The 18,929-nt window shown below is 37.8% G+C and overlaps 1 protein-coding gene across 2 annotated transcripts in view; it reads left to right on the top strand.

Moving 5' to 3' along the window:
• Positions 1-7,793: 7,793 nt before the first annotated feature.
• shisa6b (shisa family member 6b) overlaps positions 7,794-18,929 on the top strand; it is a 68,555-nt gene continuing 57,419 nt past the window's right edge. The window contains exons 1-3 of one of the 2 annotated variants that reach the window (XM_087794594.1): positions 7,794-7,853; positions 8,069-8,828; positions 10,858-11,018. In XM_087794594.1, coding sequence (XP_087650720.1) covers positions 8,308-8,828; positions 10,858-11,018 — 682 coding nt within the window. In that variant the 5' untranslated portion in view covers positions 7,794-7,853; positions 8,069-8,307. Of the gene's footprint in view, positions 7,854-8,010; positions 8,829-10,857; positions 11,019-18,929 lie in introns of those variants that run through there. The other variant, XM_087794595.1, reaches the window with a different exon arrangement.

Here is an 18,929-nt window from a genome sequence, read left to right as displayed (position 1 = left end):
CATGTTCTTTGACCACCTCCCGAGCTTTATCGTTCAGGACCTCAGGCAGCAATGTTCCCCCTTGAATTTCTGAAACTAATGCATTCGTGCTCTCACAGCATTATCTGCAAAGGCTGGATATGCTGCGACTTGAGCTTCAGCTGTGGCCAGGCTCACCTTAGAGTCATAAAGCAGACAACACTGAATAAGCTGATTCGACATCTCCATGTTTCCCGGCAGCTGGTTGAACCATGTCTGATCTATGTGTGCCACACACCTATAGTCATCAAGAGCAATACCTCCAAACCTCTCCACAGCCTTTCATCCACCTACACACTTCTATTAGAAAACAACAAGAACCTTTACAGTTACCTTGAAGTATCTACCTATTTTTAAGTTGTATCATAATATCCCAAGGGTTTAACCATACCACATTTCTTTCTTCCACTATTGAACCGTCGGAAAGCAGCACAGACTGTATTATTAAGAACAGTGTGTGGTGTTGGTATTCAAATCCAACATCACACAGGGCACATCCTCTGCCACGAGGCAGGAAGAGAAATGGATTTGAAACATTTATGTAAACTTATCCCAGTTGGATCCACAGATGTAGTCTTCCCTGGCTAAAGCAGTTCTCTCCCTTTAGAAAAAGACGCTGATTATGGAGCCGCTGGTATCTGGGACTATACTTTAATGGTTTATTTACAAAAACAAATGTACGTATGCATGATTTTTTTTGGTACAGATGGTGAGATTTTAATTTAACTCTGCTGCGGTTCTCTCACTGCTTCATCAAAAACCTCTCATGTTGAGGTCCCACAGAATATTTGTGTAGTGAGGAGTAAATTTTTCATTACAAGTACATCGTAAAACACGGTTACTTAGCAACTGCTTCTCAGCCCCCCCAATCAGCCGGTGTTGATGCCTTTGCAATTCAGGCACCAATATCGTCACATTCTCTTTATCTACTCGGCGATTTGCAGCAAGTGTGAATGAAGGAGTTTGACACGTGGTAAAATCTCCAACAAAATGTTGTTGATCAGAGTGTATTACAGTTCAACCTCCAGCTGAGTGAATCATCATTTCAGGTGAGGAAACTTCAGCCAGATAAATAGAAATTGTCTAAGTCATTTTAACAACACAGGAAGTTTTCTTGAATAGGCTTACACAGCAAAATAGGATCTGGTGAGTCCCACAACTAGTGGAAAGTCAGAACACCGTGGATGGATAAAGAATATGCAGATAATTTTTCCCCAACTCTTTCTGTCAGGGAGTTTTCTCTAATGAGAGCCAGCATAACACCTGCTCCGGATTCTCCACCATAGAAAGGGCTGGGTAGCCACAGCCAGCCTCAGCTCAGCTCATATATACAGGAAACTATGACATATGACATGGTGACGTGTGAAGGGGTATATGACTTTGACATCCCTGATTCTACTAGCCTTGAGAAAATAAGTTCCACCCTACTCCTTAAAGTGGTTGAAGTGCATTTTCGGATTTAATAAATTAGTGGAAACAGTGTCTGATTAGACATAGGTGTCCATCTTATTTGTCACATGCGCTAATGCTAGATATTCAGTTTGTACAGACTTTTTTTTAATGATATTTTGAAACGTATCTTGGTTCCCTTTTAAAGCCACATCATAAAGCACTAGATGATCTTCCATTATGTGCAATAATAACAATGGCTCTGCGTCTATAGATACAGTATTCATGCATTTAAGAGATACAGGGATAGCTTAACTCTATGTTCAATATGTTTACTTTGATCCATAATGGAAGCCAACCTATAACCACATAACTGAGATGAATACAGGCAACAACCTTGACATCTCTTTGAAAAAATACTGTGTTTGTTATTAATCCTAAATCATATAGTCTTTCAATACCACATGAGTTAATGCATATTCATATTTGGTAATTCTGTTGTTTTCTAGCTAACAAAATATGTAGCACATCTAACAGCAAGACTTCTAATGCTAGGGGGGGAGTTATAATTAAAAGGAGGTCCCTAAATTGGTCTAAATATGGATATCACCATGTCTTAAGTCATGATGTAATCTGATTTTAAATTTTTGAGCTGGCTTAGAATCTTTTAATCATTGTTCTACTTTAAATATGTCCTTAACATTTGTGTCTCCTGTATAAAAAAACGGATTATTTAATAGCATAACAGCATGTTATGGTAAGAAACCAGATCAGGACAGTTTACTAACCCGAGTTACCCTTTTTATTGTGATTAGTTTCTTGGACTGGACTCCAGGGGCCTTTTTCAGGAAGTTTGACACTCTTAACTGTGAGGCAAAAGGAAAGTTTCGAAGTCAACTATAGCCTGAGTCAATCCTGGGGATAACATAATAAAAAGTCTTGCTCCTCCAACTTCTCCCAACAAAACATATGTAGAAAGTGGTCATAAATAAAGGTAAATCATATTTTATTTTTTAAATGCTCATTAGGTCAAAATGTGAATATTAAGGTTACAATAAGCAAAGTAAACAGACAGCTGGCCTTAACTAAATATGAAATATAGTACAAATTAAAATAATAAGATCATTTAACTACAATATATAGTGTTGTTAAGCCTGCAGATTATCTTTGTCATTGATTCAAGCTAGTATGATGGAACGTGTTTTGTTTATACTTTCGGTGTTCTTTTTAAATTTGCTTGTAACATGTTTAAACCTGCTCGTAACAGATATAAACTAAACCACAAATCTCTGGCCCTTTTTTGTCAACAGATTGAACATTAGCTCAGAAAACAAAAGTGGCTGCTTGTGTTTTGATCTAATGTTGTTCAACGTGGATGCTCCATTTCTTAGCAAGTGAGATAAAACAGCTGCTCAGACGACTACGCTTCCTCTAAGGGATCCTGAGCATGCACTCAACATCATGACGTTTGTATCGGTAAAACGAACTTTGACATGAACAACTGTGAATGCATTGTGTAACAGGGCAGAGTCAAAATGCAAATGGGAATAAAATCCTCCAATTTGATCCCCAGGCATCAGCTTTGACTGACCTCTAGTGCAATTGCAATTCATTCAGGTTGCATCTTTCTTCAAGATCTTCTGCAAAAGCTGATGAGATCTTTGGTAACACTCATGCTGCTATTTCCATATGTTTGGGGAAAAGAATAAAAAAGCCCGTGAGATGGTCAAAGCCAGGCCATAGGCCAATAGTCGTCTGTGCACACGAGCGAATGGGAGAGCGAGTGAGAGCAAAGCTGCTGCTCCTGTGAGAAATAGATAAAAAATGGCACTCCAAACCTTCTGACCCATTACCATGCTTAAACACACAACCAGGAGCCTGCCTGTTTTCAGATGTTCTTTTTTCAGTTCGCAGGGCAGAGATATTCAAAAGATGGGCTGTTAAAATGGAAACAATCTATCTAAAAAATATTTTTTACACCCAGTCAAGGGCTGGATAACTCACTGTCCTGAAGTCTTTGTTTCAGTTCCTTAAAATGGACCACTGAAACTCTAACCACACCTTGACTCTGAAATCACAAGGCTATGTAGTGTGACAATTGCTTTTCACACTTGTTACCCTCGATTACACCCCCATTCACACCTAATCTGTAATTTGATTTGCAGCTGGTTCATCTATTGTGGAACACATTACAGGTTTTAATAATATTTGCATTGTGCTGATTGTGCTTGAAAACATGCACGAGGAACACCTACTTTAGCGCCTCCGTACAAAGTGAAAACTAAAGTTTTCTTTCTTGATTGTTTCTTTCAATAGAATAGCTCATAGTTACAAACACAAACATAAACTTTGATTTCCTTGCGCTCAGATTGTACACATGAATATTCATTCTGACACAGCACCACAGAAAGAGTTTCTTATAACCTGCTTCACGTCGTCTTGTGGTTGGTGAACAAAAGTAGATAAAAAACAAATCATACTTATGATCATTTAAAACCGCAGGCACACTTTTACAGAGAAAAATAAAATCTCGGCTATGATCATTTACCACAGCAGCTGGTGTTCAAAACCCCTTTTCTAGTAATTGAATGTATTAGTAGTGACAAGAACAGTATTGGAAATTGTATTTATTATTATCATTTGCCATTTAAAAATTTTAGCATTACTGTGCTAATATTCCAAGTTATGTCATTTGTAAAATAAGGTTAGCATTATCATGTGGTTGTTCAAAGTATGGGTCCTTGATGAATAAATGAATACTCTAGGGGTGCACAGTGGTATAGTGGTTAGAATAACCACCGCACAGAAGGGAGGTTTGCGTCCATTTTTAGGCAACCTGCGACCTTTTTGTGCCCACACCCCTCTGTGGTTTCTCTTCAAAAGTTGCAAAACAGACAGAGGTTAATTGGCTTCTTTAAATGATGTGACTCCGATAAGCATATAAGCGGTAATAAATAAATGACTGAACGAATAAACATTGTTAGGACAGACCTGCATCTAAAAAATATTCTTATTCGGAGTTTGAGTATAAACTTTTCTACTTATAGTGCAATTTGTGTTAAAAATCAACTTTCCTGACTCACTTTCTCACTCACAAGTTTCAGTGTTAAACTCTTCCTCTCCAAGATGCAGTAAGTCCCTTATCATGACCATGTTTGGAAGTAACTACTTTTTAAAGTAATGGTCTTCACTCCAACCCCACGGCCAGCTGTAATCATAGCCGCTTTGTTTATAAAATGAGTCCTGGAGGTGGAATCTTTCAGAATTGATGCTTTACCAATCACAGAAGAGTGGTTGTGGTTATGGTAAAGATGATTCTATTTCCAGAAAAATTAAATGTTTTCAGTGGGCGTGGCTTAAGCACATTTTCTGATGTAAATATAGATATAAATAAAGAGTTTTGTACAAACAGACACATACTGATAAGTAAAATAGAGGTCCAAGATCAATCTAAGACAGACTTAAATCAACACATTAGTTCTTCTTCATGTCTGCTCAATAAAATAATGGAGGCTTGTATCAATCCTTGTATCAAACCCAGTATAAAAAAGCAGAATGAAGTTAAAGATAACTACAAGATATGAGTATGAGATGGTGCTCTTTCAACAAATAGAGTTATGTTGTACAGTGTTTGGTCCTTGTTTATTGTCCGTTCATTTTTGTGAGCCTTGTGAGGAGTCAGAGTTCAAGATGCTCAGGAAGGACGAGGATGGACAGGATGAGAAACGAAGAAATTAAACTTACTGTGGAGGAGTTTAGTTAGTTAGGGTCAACTCAATTTGACACATGGAGAGAAGAGGCAGTGGGCAAGGAATGTTAAAAAATGAGGTACTGGATAAAAACGGGAACTGCTGTTCAATTTACGCTACTGCAAAAACACAAAAATAATTATCCACTTCAAATGTATTAAAACTTGTTTCCACACCTTTAACAACACATACATGATGTTAATGACAGGTCTCAACACGATATAAATGTTGCATAAACAAGAGGTTATCTAGTGAAATTAAGTCTTACAAAAATCAAAATAGAAAAGTCAGCAAAAAATAAATGCATAAAGATATCAAACAAACAAATGAGCTCATGGAGCAAATTCTATCCCACGGTGAAGTTGACACTGCTTTAATTAGTGTGCTCACATATCCTGCAAACACTATAAGTGCAAATATTTTAATTCTTCCGGGCGAACACAATCTCGCTAAAGCCTCAACACATAACTGGATGTGCAGCTGGGAATGACGAACTTAATCCTGGATTAATAGTTTTTTTTTCCCCACTTGAAAAAACATTGACACAATATCAATTTATAATACGCCCAGCGGCCTCGGAGCAACATTAGCATTCATCTGGACTTGTGCGTTTATGTGCCTAATGGATTTCTGAGAAAAATCTGCTTGTTTTGAGCTCTTCTGCACTTCCTGAGGGAAAATATTCCAATGCAAAAGTTTCACTTCATCAACTGATCTGTCTGTTTGCTGCATCGATGTTCACGCTGCTGCACTTGTACTACCTACATGTCGTGGGGAATTGTATGAGGAAGTCAAGAGGAGCAGAGAAGTCTGTTGTAGAGAGGCTGCTGGATTTTTGTGCTAGCGTTGCAGTTTATGCTTAAAACGAGTGAAACCTTCAGGTGGATATAAAATGAACTTAAGGACTGAAACTGTTTGAGAGTGAGTTTGTACTTAACATCTACTCTTTGCGACCAAACTACAGAACTTTGATTAAAAAGAAAAGAAAAGAACCTTTATTTAAATCAATGATTTGCACAAAGGAGTTAATCACACATGTTTTTTTTAAACAAAGTGATACTCACATTTAAATTAACACAGAAAATTGAAGGGAAAGATGTAATGTCATTTTTGCTATTAAAATACCTTTACTTATCTGTATTTTCCTACTTTTTCTTTATCAACCTGGATTTATTTACATCATCCAAATAAAAGAATGCCTCTTTTTGTTGAATGTGTGAACATCTCTCTCTCTCTCTCTCTCTTTCTCTCTCTCTCTCTCCCTCTCTCTCTCTATATATATACGTATATATATATTTTGAACTATTTTCATTCATTTTTTATTAATTCAGAGAAAAAAATTAAGTTTGACATGGCTTCACTCCTAAACTGTCCCATGGTAGGTGTCATGCTCGCACCTGGCTGTACCTAAAGAGTTGCTTGCCTAGAGGAAGTAGAAAATAGATTCAGTACAACTGGGGCAGAACGCAACAGAAGCCAAAGATTGCAATCTGCTCGTGGATAGAAAGACGGAGCAGAGAAGAATAGACTTCAGGCAGGTAGATAAGCAGTGAGTGGGTAAAGGAATCAAAATGCATTCACCAAAAATCTTTTCCCAAAAATATAATAATGCCTCGAAGTTTGAATGTGGAATTTAGAAAGTTAGGGATCGTTTTAATAGCATCAAGTGATTTTTCTGTGTGTTTTCACCTGCAGCTGCTGCCTTTTTCCCGTTCCAACTCGTAATGTTCAAGTGTAACATCCCATCGAACCCCTGTGGTTTAATTTCACACCTGACTCTAACAGTGTTTGCTGTGAATGTCCTTCTTGCACATTGATGCTGTTCAATATTTCCATGTCCACAGCTGCAACAACAACAACACCTGTGGTCGAATGTGTCCTTACTCTTTCATCACCACTTTTGCTTTCTCAGCAGCCATCCTTACAATCACTGGGCAGAAAACGTCCGGAAATAATGTGAAATATTTCCCATCCCGCAAAAGCCTATGATTAAGCTCTCGACCCTTTTGTATGTGACACTCTCAGTGGGTTTGATCGGAAAGCGCTGTAGCCGACAGAAAATCACTCCGGCAGATAAAAAAAAAAGAGGAAAAACACACATCCATCAAACCAATGCTTTCTTCTGCGGCTCAATCGGAATCCACTTCCATGAGTAAATGACAATTACAAATCACGAAATATGTCAAACTTTTGGTTCCTATAATGAAAAAGGAGCTTTTTTTTGTCTCTAGTGCGGGAGCCTCTGTTTTGATTATTCCAACAGAACGGTGTTAAAACATTGGATTTTCAGCACCAGAAACTCACATTTTAGGTTTTCATCTTTAATAACATATCTAACTGAAGCTAGTTATGCCTTTATCCTGAGAAAGAAAACGTGTTTTAAAAAAAAATATAAGCTCCTTAAGGTCGACTTTAAAATATTGTTCTTATATTTTACTAAATAAAGGTAATATTTCTTGAAATCTCATTCAAACAATATGCCTTAGTCCAAGGAGGAGGACAAGCAAGGGAGTCTGCCAATTCTTGACCGAGTTCTGACGCCAGCAGAGGAGTGATGTAAGAAGAGCAAGCGAGAAGAGAGAGAGGGAGAGAGAGAGAAAGATAGAGTGGAGGGGGCTCTGGTCCAGAGCTCTGATCGTCCCCTCACTTTCACTGAGTCAGACTGAGAAAGACTTCCCTGCGGGAATCCTCATAGAGGTAGGCTTGACTTCCACACCCCTCCAATATATTAAGGAAAGCAGACTGCAGTCAACTTCAGTCTGAGAGAGCATCAGGGAGGAGGTGTTGCGAGTTGTGTTTGCTGTACTTTATTACCTCTGAAAATGTCTCATGTTGTTAACTCTATTTTGCAGTGATGTGGTGCACTATGTACCCTGAAGTGGTATTTAGTTGTGGTTTATTTGCATCTCCAGCTCAGACGTGATTTTGGGTTCAGGACCACGGACAGCGACGGTGTCCAGCGCGCCCTCAGCCCGGGGTCTCCTCCTCGCGCCTGCATCCGTGAAGATGCTGCTCCACCACAGCGGACCCTCCACACGCTCCCCCCGGCTGTAGTCCACCAGCAGCTGCAGACATGTCTCTGGCCACACAAACTTCCGTTCGGTACCAGAGTTGAAGCGCAATCTCAGAGCAAGTAGATCGACAAACGACCATGTGGATCGCAAACCTGCTGTTGCTGCTAGTTTATCTGGACCCTCTCTGCGTGCTCGCCGCCGCCCCGAAGAAGCCCAAACAGCCGACCAAGAAGCCCGCCAGGACCACCCCGGTGCCCACGGTGGTCCCGCAGAAGACGCCCGCTCCGTCACCCGTCAGCAACCACGACACCTGTCTGGGTTACTACGACGTCAGCGGCCAGTATGACAAGATGTTCGAGTGCAACAACACCGACCACCGGTACTGCTGCGGGACCTGCTACCTGCGGTTCTGCTGCGAGTACAAGAAGGACAAACTGGACCAGAAAGCCTGCAAGAACTACCAGACTCCGGGGTGGGTGCAGACGGCGACGCCGTCCCCGGTACCGACGGGCGAGCCGTTCGAGTCGTACATGGACCAGACCAACACCGCAGTCTATATCACCTGTGGGATCATAGCCTTTATCATCGTGGTGGGAGTGTCCGTCAAAGTTGCGTACGATAAAGCCACGGAACCTCCGCAGGAGATGAATATACACAGGTGAGATCACGTAGAGTTTTCACTTCAAAACGAGACTTAAATGACGTTTCAGTGCACATAATCTCTACTTTGAGCATTAAAACGACGCGTTTTTCGCCCAAACTGTGAAAAAAACATTCACTTAAATGCTTTCCATGATCTATTTAAAAAAAAAAAAGTACGTCTGTGTTCAGGATAGTTATTAATAAAATCCGAAAAGTCTCAAGGTTTTTGCTCAATAATTGTCAGGGGGAAAAAAACGAAAAAAAAACGTACTTTAACCCCTTCATTCAAACGATCCGAACAAAAGTTTTAATTAAAACAAGCTCTGTCTCCGAAAATATATTTGGTAACACGCATTTTTTTCAATGACTTCTGAAGTTAACACATTTGCAGCAGTTACACAGAAAAGTGTTCTGTGTTCCATCAACCTTGACCTACGCTTTCTACGTGTGCTGAAATCAAGATCGTTTGACGTCACGAGCCAGTTAGTCACAGTGACATAGTCAGAAAAATGAACAGAAAAAAAGCTAAATTATAGTTCTACATGATTGTATTAATCCACAGTTAAGTAGCATTTAAGAGCATTTCTTAATATTTAGGCCAAATAAAACTGGAATTTATGCATTAGTAGATAATCAGACCATGATTGACATCAAAACCGAAGGCACCACTTACATGGACTCCTTCTAAGATGTGTCGTAGAATAAAACAACCAAAATTAACAAGTGAATTGTCTTTGAAATTATAGTTTTATCGAGATATCATGTATATACAAATACAGATTCAATCTCATGAAGTGACCTTCATTGTACATTAGATGAAGGACATTTTCAGCTCAAGACCTTCATTCTTGACAGATATCTGGTCAGTAACACAATGAAATCATTAGTCAACTGAACACATACGACATCTGTGGAATTCTTTGTTAGCTATCATTTGTAGTATCCTGCTTGGTAATACATAATTAACAAAAGCCAAAAATATTTGAATAGCAAATATACCATTTATACGACCATACAAAAGGATCAAAATTAGAACACAAGGTTGTAACATCCAATATCCATCAGGACTTCATTCTTTGTAAGACACTTTAATTAAAATAAAAAAAAAAGGCTGTGCGACTTAATAAACCACTGGTGAGCAGCTCCGAGGTCAAATTTCATTAGCAAGCCAATCCAAATTGAACCTGAATTAATCACCAAGTGTTCATCCGACAAAAGCTTCAGAAGTTACAATCTTCGTAGATGAATTCATAGAGTGGGCAGACAAGCTTGTCAGATCCCACACCTCAACTAGATCATCAAACATCAGCTCATGGCTGTTGCAGGGATTCGGCATATTTCATCTTCCTCGCTGCTCCTCCACATCAGTGTTATTGCCCCCGAGTGTCCGGCAGGATGAACAAACGCTGACACACATTATTTCCTCATGATTGAATAGTTTACAAATGCATTATTCAACACTTGAGCAATCTTAAGACGGTGAATAATGGATGGTGTTAATGTTGGGATGTATCAAGGTCGTGTGACATGCACGCACCAATGCACTTTCAATAAGGAAGAGCCAGACAAGACGAGTTAAAATATTCATTCAAAGGCAAAAGAGTGTTCTGCCGATACATTTGCCGAACAAAAGCTGCTCGCGTTGCAAAAGGAACAAGATCTCTTCTTCGAAATACAGAAAAAAAAGAAGGATTTTGAACTTTCTTTCATCATGAATGCTTCTCCCTCTCTTTTCCCTCGAGAGGGGAAGGCTTCCATATGCACCTGGTGCGGTCTGAAAAACATTCAAATCAACCTAATTAGTAGAGATACTCACACTACTAATGTGGTTCATCCTGCAAGTGAACGTTTTTTTCATGCCGCCCCCAAAAAATACGAGGAGCAGAAGAGCAGTGAATCAGACGGAATAGCTTCACACTGTCTTAACAATTAGCAGCTACTGGACAAGTGGAGAACAGACTTGTTGTCACTTCAGATCGGACATGCTTCATCTGCCAGTGTGAAAATGTTTTTTTGTTTTCTTTTTGGCTTTCTTTGACTTGCAGGGCCCTGGCTGACATCTTACGGCAGCAGGGGCCCATCCCAATATCTCAGTACGACTGTGAGAATTTTGCAGCCATGAATGGTTCGCCCAAAGACAACACGCCGGTCAGAACCTCGTCCAAGAACCACTACACTCCCGTCCACAGCTCTAAATCCAATCACGGTAAGAATACTTTATTTTTTTTGAAAGAGTTTATCCAGGATTTGTTGGGAAATATATAGGAATTGCTTCTAAATGATGTCATCATGGTCCAGACTGATAGATGAAAAAAGAACATTGTGTTCAATACAAGATATTCCTCTTTAGTATACATAGAATTTTGAGAGTAGCAATGCCTACATCATGGTAATTACATATCTAGCATAGTTAGATTTTAGTTTAATGCATTGGAAATAAATGAACAATACTGCTGTATTTGGTTAACTATGCTTAAATAAAATAAGATAAATCTCTTGTATTGAAGCTATCCTAAAAAATGACATTTTTTTCTCCGGCTTTCATTTCTCAGCTGGAGTTGAACTCAAACAATGTAGAATACACTCAGGGGTGCTCATGTAAGGTAATTCAACTTTAACCGAATAAAGACTGTCTTACATAGCGCTGAGAAATTCGGTTACACTCAGGTTTGAATATGAATTTCCTTGGACTGACTCACAGGTTTTTAATGATGCTGACGCACAAAGTGTATTTTCAGCCGCTCTAATCTATTAATTTAATCAATTCCCACATGCAAGAATTCGACTTGGAGTGAATCACGAGGAAGTAATTGGTCAAACCTCCAACATTTTGATACAGCTCACTTCTCAAAGACCTTTTCAGCAAAAGAGCAGGAAACTTAGTTCATCATGTTTTGATGGTACACCTTAAATTGACTTTTGTGTTATCAAGCTTACACATTTCAACCATATACAAACACGTGTGTGATAATACTTAAACATTTAAGAGTCAATACAAAAGTCACACAAACAGAACAATCAACCCAACAACCCCAACTATTATTCAATAAGCATGTATTCTTATAAATAAGTGGTTTTCTCTGGATGGTGACCAGCGATCAATTATTGATGCTGAGTGAGTTTATCTGCTCAGTGTAATCATTTTGATAAGCTGTGTATCTTTTAGAGGCAACAAACATATCAGGGAATCGCTTACTACAAATATTATCTCTCCAACCTTTACCGGGTTTTCCACTAAGCTCCTCATTCTTCCCATTATTAGAAACGAGATGTCGAGCGCCCTCGCTCACTCGTCGTAGTTTTTTACCTTAGTTTTTCAAGAGTGGACTTTGTGACAAAATGTCTTGCGATTCATGACAATGTACAGTTGTGTACTACCCATCGATACACAGTTATAGGTACTCATGTGGATGGAGAAAAAACAGTCCAATCAGTCCTTTTTATCTAAAAAAATGTTTTTTTTAACTAAAAATGTCTGATTTAGGAGAACTTACAACAATCTTGTACAAAATATTTTTTGTTAAAAGAAGCATATGGGTATTAATGAAATAGTGCCCATTACACGTTGCAATGTTTCAAGTTGCAATAGTTAAACATGAAAATAATAATCATATGAAAAAAACAAGGAAAAACTATTGAAAATCACAAAAATGTCACCTTAACCAAAGTTGGCATTTTATTGATTGGATAACTTAGCATTACAGAGTAATAGTTGGACAACAAAACAGAATTTATATAAACATGTTAGCATGGTATGTTAAACTGCGGAATCATTAATAACATGTGCGGCCCAAATGTGGCCCTTTGACTGTATTCATGTTGCCCTTATGAGACCAACTATTTATCTCTTTTACTTATTACACGTCCCTAAATATGACTATAGAGTTGATGTTTGAGGAATATTGTCCTCCACTTTCTTGATTTCTGTCAGTATTTATTAGACTTCAAAATGTTTTCAGTGAATATGAAAAAAGGTAACGTTTGTAACTTTGCACTCTACTGTTCTATAGAGATCTTTCTTGACATGCCATACACATACCTGACTGAAATAAACGTTCGGAATATAAATGAGAATGAAATATATATTATTAATTCGCATCACACAGCTCATAAAACATCAAAGAAGACACTGCTTTAGGAAGAAAATATCATCCATATTGAATGAAAGTCACATTTAAAGGTCACCTGAATGTCTAGATCTGGTGAATATATGAGTAATAAGAAAATATTTGATCAACATAAACAACCGCTTGTTTGTTGAAATGTAAGTAAGAGAGCAGGATCGCAATGCTATGTCATGACTTGTAGCAAAAGAGTGGACGAATCATCAATGTTGTCTCAGCTAAATAATACACAATAACACAATCTTGATCAAATTAAAAGTACATTGCGATCATCTTGAATCATCAATTACTCACAATGTGTTTTTTTTTCTGTGAAAACTGAAATCTGCATTCCACCTTCAAACACCACCCACTGCGCTCGACCTTTCCGCAGCGTGCTCGCTCCTGTTAACATCCAGCAAGCATTAGATATATGCGGCTTGAGAGTTTTACCACAGGAAATAATTACAGGTAGCAGATCCCAGTGATTTCAGTAGCTGAGACCGCACACACAGTGACCGCTGCAGACAGGAGGCAGAAATGAGCAATAAAGAAAGGGAGGAATAATAGGTGGGAGCAGACAGAGTGACTGGTGGATCATTTTTTTTCAGGACTCGGAGCAAAGACACAGATGAAAAACCGAAGAAACTGGGGAGTCAGTGAGACAGATGAAATTTATTAACCTCACAAACGGATCGTTATCTTTAGATGCCATCTTTCTGAGCCACGTAATGATGTATGAGTTTAGCTAGAAGATTTAAATCAACTATATCTCGTGTCTTTATATATTGTACTAACAGAAACAACCGCTAACAAATAGTATCTGTCGTGTTGCATCATATCTGTATCTTGAGGCCTTATGTCCACTTATCTGATGCCTCTTTCTTCTGTATCTCGTTCCATATCACAGTTATTGCATGATCAAACCTACAGTACAAGATACACAGGATATCAAATCAAATGCTTTGTATATCATAATAAACGATGTTATTCTAACATGTCTTCTGATAAGTATAAACAAGAACACAAACAGTATTGTGTTGCATAGTCAAGTATATGTCAGCCCTGGTGGGGTCTTCAGCAACCATCTGGAAAATAAACCCTTGATAGTCAAATTAGAAACAGAAATCCTCTGAGTTATCGAAGCTTATACCCCTGGCACTGCTCTGCTTGTCATAATGATGTGGAAGAGTCAATGCTCGTTGCTCTTGCGGCTCTGAATGTTAATTCTAGCCAATAGCCCATTTCCTTGTACGAGACCCCAGAGTTCTGTTAACCGTTATCAAGATGTCCTTTAAATTCAAAGAAGCCACTGGATTTCATGAACTGAGTATGAAGCTGGTAAAAAGAGGAAAGACTTTAAACTGAATTAAAAAAAAAGAAAAATCAAAATCAAACACGAACACTTTAACCTATACAACTCTAAATCATGTAAACAGTTTGAGTAAACATCAGCATTGTGAAGTTATGCCAATGGGAACAATTTCAGTTATTGAATACAGTGCTGCTGCAAAAAACCCTACGAGCTACTGAGACAAACAACCGTAAGCTGCTGTAGCTGCTCAGTGGAACTAAAATAAATACAATTTTAGTGGCAGCTCTCATGGATACAATATTGTTTATTTTATTTATATTAAGGCATTGCTAGCCACATTATAAACAGAAGGACTAGTAACATCTGAGATGACGATGATGCGTTGAGCTAGCGAATAGCTAATTATTAGTAAGTAAGTAATTATTACTTGTAAAGCGACTTTTTCAGACCAGGCTCACAAAGCTCTTAAACAATAAAAATCAATACACAGTTAATATATATACTTTAAAAGGCCAAGACAAACAGAACAGGCCCAAGAAAATTAAGCACAAAAAAAATGTCTTAAGATGTTTCAGTGAGTCAGTAGAGCCATCAAGCGCAAAGAGAGAGGAATATCTTTCCAAAGCTTAGGAGCAACAGCCTGGCAGGATTTCTCTCCTCTGGTCCGGAAACGTGTTCAGGGACCATCTGTAGATTCTGGTGCACAGACCTAAGAGCCCGAGCTGGGGTGTAAGGCTGGATCAGATGTTGACATGTACTACAGCTCATGTGCAACATTTTGAACTGGATGTCTAGTATAAGAATGTAATCTTTCTTATTTTAACCCATTTTTTAAATGTGACTTTTTACATGCTTTAACAAGGTAGTTTCAAAGTAGTTTCTGTGCCAGAGCAATGACAAGGGGATGACAAAGTTAAAGGGATGAAGAAAATACAAATAAAAACCATAAAAGAAAAATAAACAATTGCACTTAGCATACCCTGATACATACAATACAGTAAAAATGTCTGGGAAATTATCTTATACAGTCTCTAATAAATTAAGTATAAAGAAAAACAGTTATTTGAGTAAAGTTTCTTCCAACATGGTTGTTTATATCTCGGTTTTACAAACAATTCTTGTTTTTAGATTATACAAGATAGACTTTATTAAATGTATTTTGTTAAAAGAATAAAAAGACTGTGACTGAATGAATTAAAAGACATTATGCTCTGAAAAAAGACACTGTGTTCTTTCTTTTATGTTCATGAACATTAGCACATTTACAAAAATATAATATCACAAACATGACTTGAGCAGGTCACAAGTACAAGTCATCATCTGGTTGATGAATTCCAGCAACAAACATTTGTGGAGCCACAATCATGACTATTTGTGATTCGCCCATAGCAAAGACTGTTTCATAATTGCCCTGTTTTAGATGAACGAGGATGCTTTGCCCTCTTTCCCCGGCCTCAATCAACTGCTTCCAGGAATTTTGGTTATCTTTATGTAAATCCACAGACCACAGCACATTAGCTAAGTAATAATACTCCTCAGGCTTTTACGAGGTTGACAGAAAGATGGTGTTGATAAACAGAATCTCATGCATTACTATTATTCAGTAGTAAATATATATATATTTAGGTACAATGACACACGTTAAGAATAAGTATGATATTTGCACGTATTTTTAGAAATAGTTTCTTTTTTTTAATGGACAACTAGATTTTAATTTAACTTTGAACTTAGGTTTGAATCAAGCTTTTCAAGAATTTAAAGCAAACGTGTCCTTTCTGTTTGTAGTCAGTATGTGTCTCCCATTCTTGCATTGGCTTTTCATGGGTCACTCTAATCTCCTCCTACATTCCTCATGCAGTCAGATAGTTTGCTACCGTAAACTGCATCCATTAAGTTTGCCTTATGAAGGGCTGGCATCAAGGGAATGCTCACCACTCACCCAAAGAAGCTGGAATGATGAATAAAGTGAAACATTGAATTGAATGACATGAACAGTGCAAATAGACTACTGGTAGGACCTTGAAAAATATAACATTTGATCCAAAATATTCTGGATAATATAGATACTTTTAAAAATATCATCACATAGATGTGGTTTAATAAACTAGATCCTTTACAGCATGAGTCCCCAACCATTTCTGCCAACTGGTATTAAATTCACAGACCAACCTTTAGATAAAAACAGTAAGACACATCATACAGTTTGTGTTTGACTCATTTTCACTAGTTTATAGGTTTGTTTTTTGATAAGCTTGAAACAAACGAGCGTCTTATAGTATCCAGAGTGCCATGCTTATGTTACTTAAAATAAATAATTTATTTTTTTCCAAAGGAAACAACTTTCAGGCCTTAATAGTATAAAGAACTTTATAAATATAATTCACATTTTTATTTTTTGCTGTCCCGGTACTAATCCAGTATGAAAACTGGATACATTAGAATTAAAGCCTAAGCAAATGTGGCTGATTTTATCATGAATGAAAAGACAATTCCATTTAAGTTTGGCAATATCAAGTAAATTCAAATAAAAACGGTTCCAAAGGTCATCTACATGCAAGTTTCCTGGCAAATAAAACACTTGCCCCAGTTAGACATCATTTTTGAGCAGACCTTAAGGTTCTCATATATTTCAATTGCAATAGATGTAGTTCCAGTCACAACTTACAGCAGCAGTAAATGGCTTTTGAGTGAAAATCCATAAATTAATTGTTTGTATCCTTGCAATAATGAACCAGCATATCCTTGCCCCTTTTTATGATTTTCTTTCAATAGCTATTATCTTTAATCCGACCCCCAAAAAGTCCTAAAAGGGTCCAAACAAAATATCCTATAAGGATCAATATTTCACATATGGCTTTCTTGATTGTGATCATCTCATCTTGTTGTTGAGCAGTTTCTCAGTGAGATAATATTCAAATTCCACAATTGTTTACCTCCTCAGCTCTGCCTGAGATAACCAAATTAAAGACCAAGAGGACAGTCCCTTTCAAGAACGGACTACTTTCTGTGTTTGCAGCCCCACTTGTTAAGAGGGCTCATTCTGTAACGACCATCCATTCAGGCCTTTATGAGGTAAATAGTCTTGACATCAATCAATATCAAATATGACACAACATTATTCAAAATCCTTCCATTACCTAAATGTCAGTGAAGAGTTATTTTCGCGGACGGATGTTTTGCGGCTCATTGTGAGCGGACGACCTTGCATTTATTTATACACATTAAAGGTTGTCCATTACTTTATCTTTCTATTTGTCAATACACTCTCCTGACACTATTTAGCCTAGATGCAAGTATTGCTCTTTTCAGTCCAGCCTGCCAACACACACACACACACATAGTCGCCAGCACACAGACACAGACCAGGGAACGCCGCAGTCCTGCTAAGTTTGGACATAAAAGGCAGTGACAGCAGTGAAAGCGTAACTAATGCAGGCGTGTGAATTGTTAGAAGTGTCACTGCCCCCATCCAATTGCTCTTATTGCAGATGCTTATACATGTGCTCTGAAAATGGGAATTTGGCAGAGAGTGGGACATCTTAGAGACAGCCATTTTGCACTTTAGTTCACACTTTACTTCAGATTCCTTTTTCCACTGAGAAGGAAAGTCGTTTTACATTTTTCTCCCAGGGTTTCATAGTAGATATGCCACATGGTTTGGGGCCAGAAATACCATCATGGGGATGAGCACATCCGTTTTCAGAAGAGAAATATCAAAAGGGATGCAAGACTTTTGTGTGTTTTTTCATACTCCATTATGGATAATGTTGTATAAAATGTATCAAATCACATCCCATTCGCTTTTTATACGTTTTACTGCATTTAAATTACATTAGTGCTCAATGGTTTAATTCAGGAATCCAACAATTTATTAAAAAATATTTGTTCACAAGGCTTTGTTACTAAAGGGATCATTACTTCTCATTTATTTACAAGCAGTTTGATTGTAAATTATGACAATTTTCAAATATAAGCATAGTACATGTTTTTGAAGACATTTTGAGACAAACTCTTGGAGGTAAACCTAAGGAATGTCAGGATCTAATGGGGGAGATGAGGAGATCCAGCGCAGATGAGTGACCAGCAAAGGGTAGAATATAGATGGTAGATGACCCTTTAATAAAGTCCAATCAATACAATCTGAAATATCAGAGTCCAATATCCCTTAACACCCAAATCAAAGTGTCTATTGAACCAGTAAATAATGAAAATGAAAAAAAATGGAAAAATGAAAAGTAAACAAAATGATCAAAACACCCGCAAATGAATAAGAGACAAACTAAAAAAATACCAAAAAAAAGGGAAATCCAAAGAGAGGCTTGAGAACAACATTTTTACCAGTAGAGGAAACTATTCGATCTGACACCTCAGGAGGTTCAAGTAGGTCTCTTGATTGCTGATGAGGTCTGGCCTTGTTCCATCAGGTATCTCTCGGGGAAATGGGAAAGGAGTGAAAAGTAAGTGAAAGAAATCAAATAAAACCCAAATAATAAAGAATATATTGAAAAAAAAGAGGTCACGTTTTAAGGGTGTTGCCCTTGAATAACACTTATTTTTTAGAAAATTGTTGATTCTTTTTGGTGATACTGGTGATTAAGGGTTCATCTCTCTAGCATAGCTCACAATGAATGAGAGAATACCACATTTATTTTATAGAGTCCCTTTGATGTCAGCTGGAAGAACCCCAAATTTTATTAGC

This window comes from Callionymus lyra, chromosome 6 (genome assembly GCF_982586985.1).
Source record: "Callionymus lyra chromosome 6, fCalLyr1.hap1.1, whole genome shotgun sequence".
Lineage (NCBI taxonomy): Eukaryota > Metazoa > Chordata > Actinopteri > Syngnathiformes > Callionymidae > Callionymus > Callionymus lyra.
The sequence above is the reverse complement of the archived record's forward strand: the minus strand, read 5'-3'. Positions and strand labels throughout refer to the sequence as shown.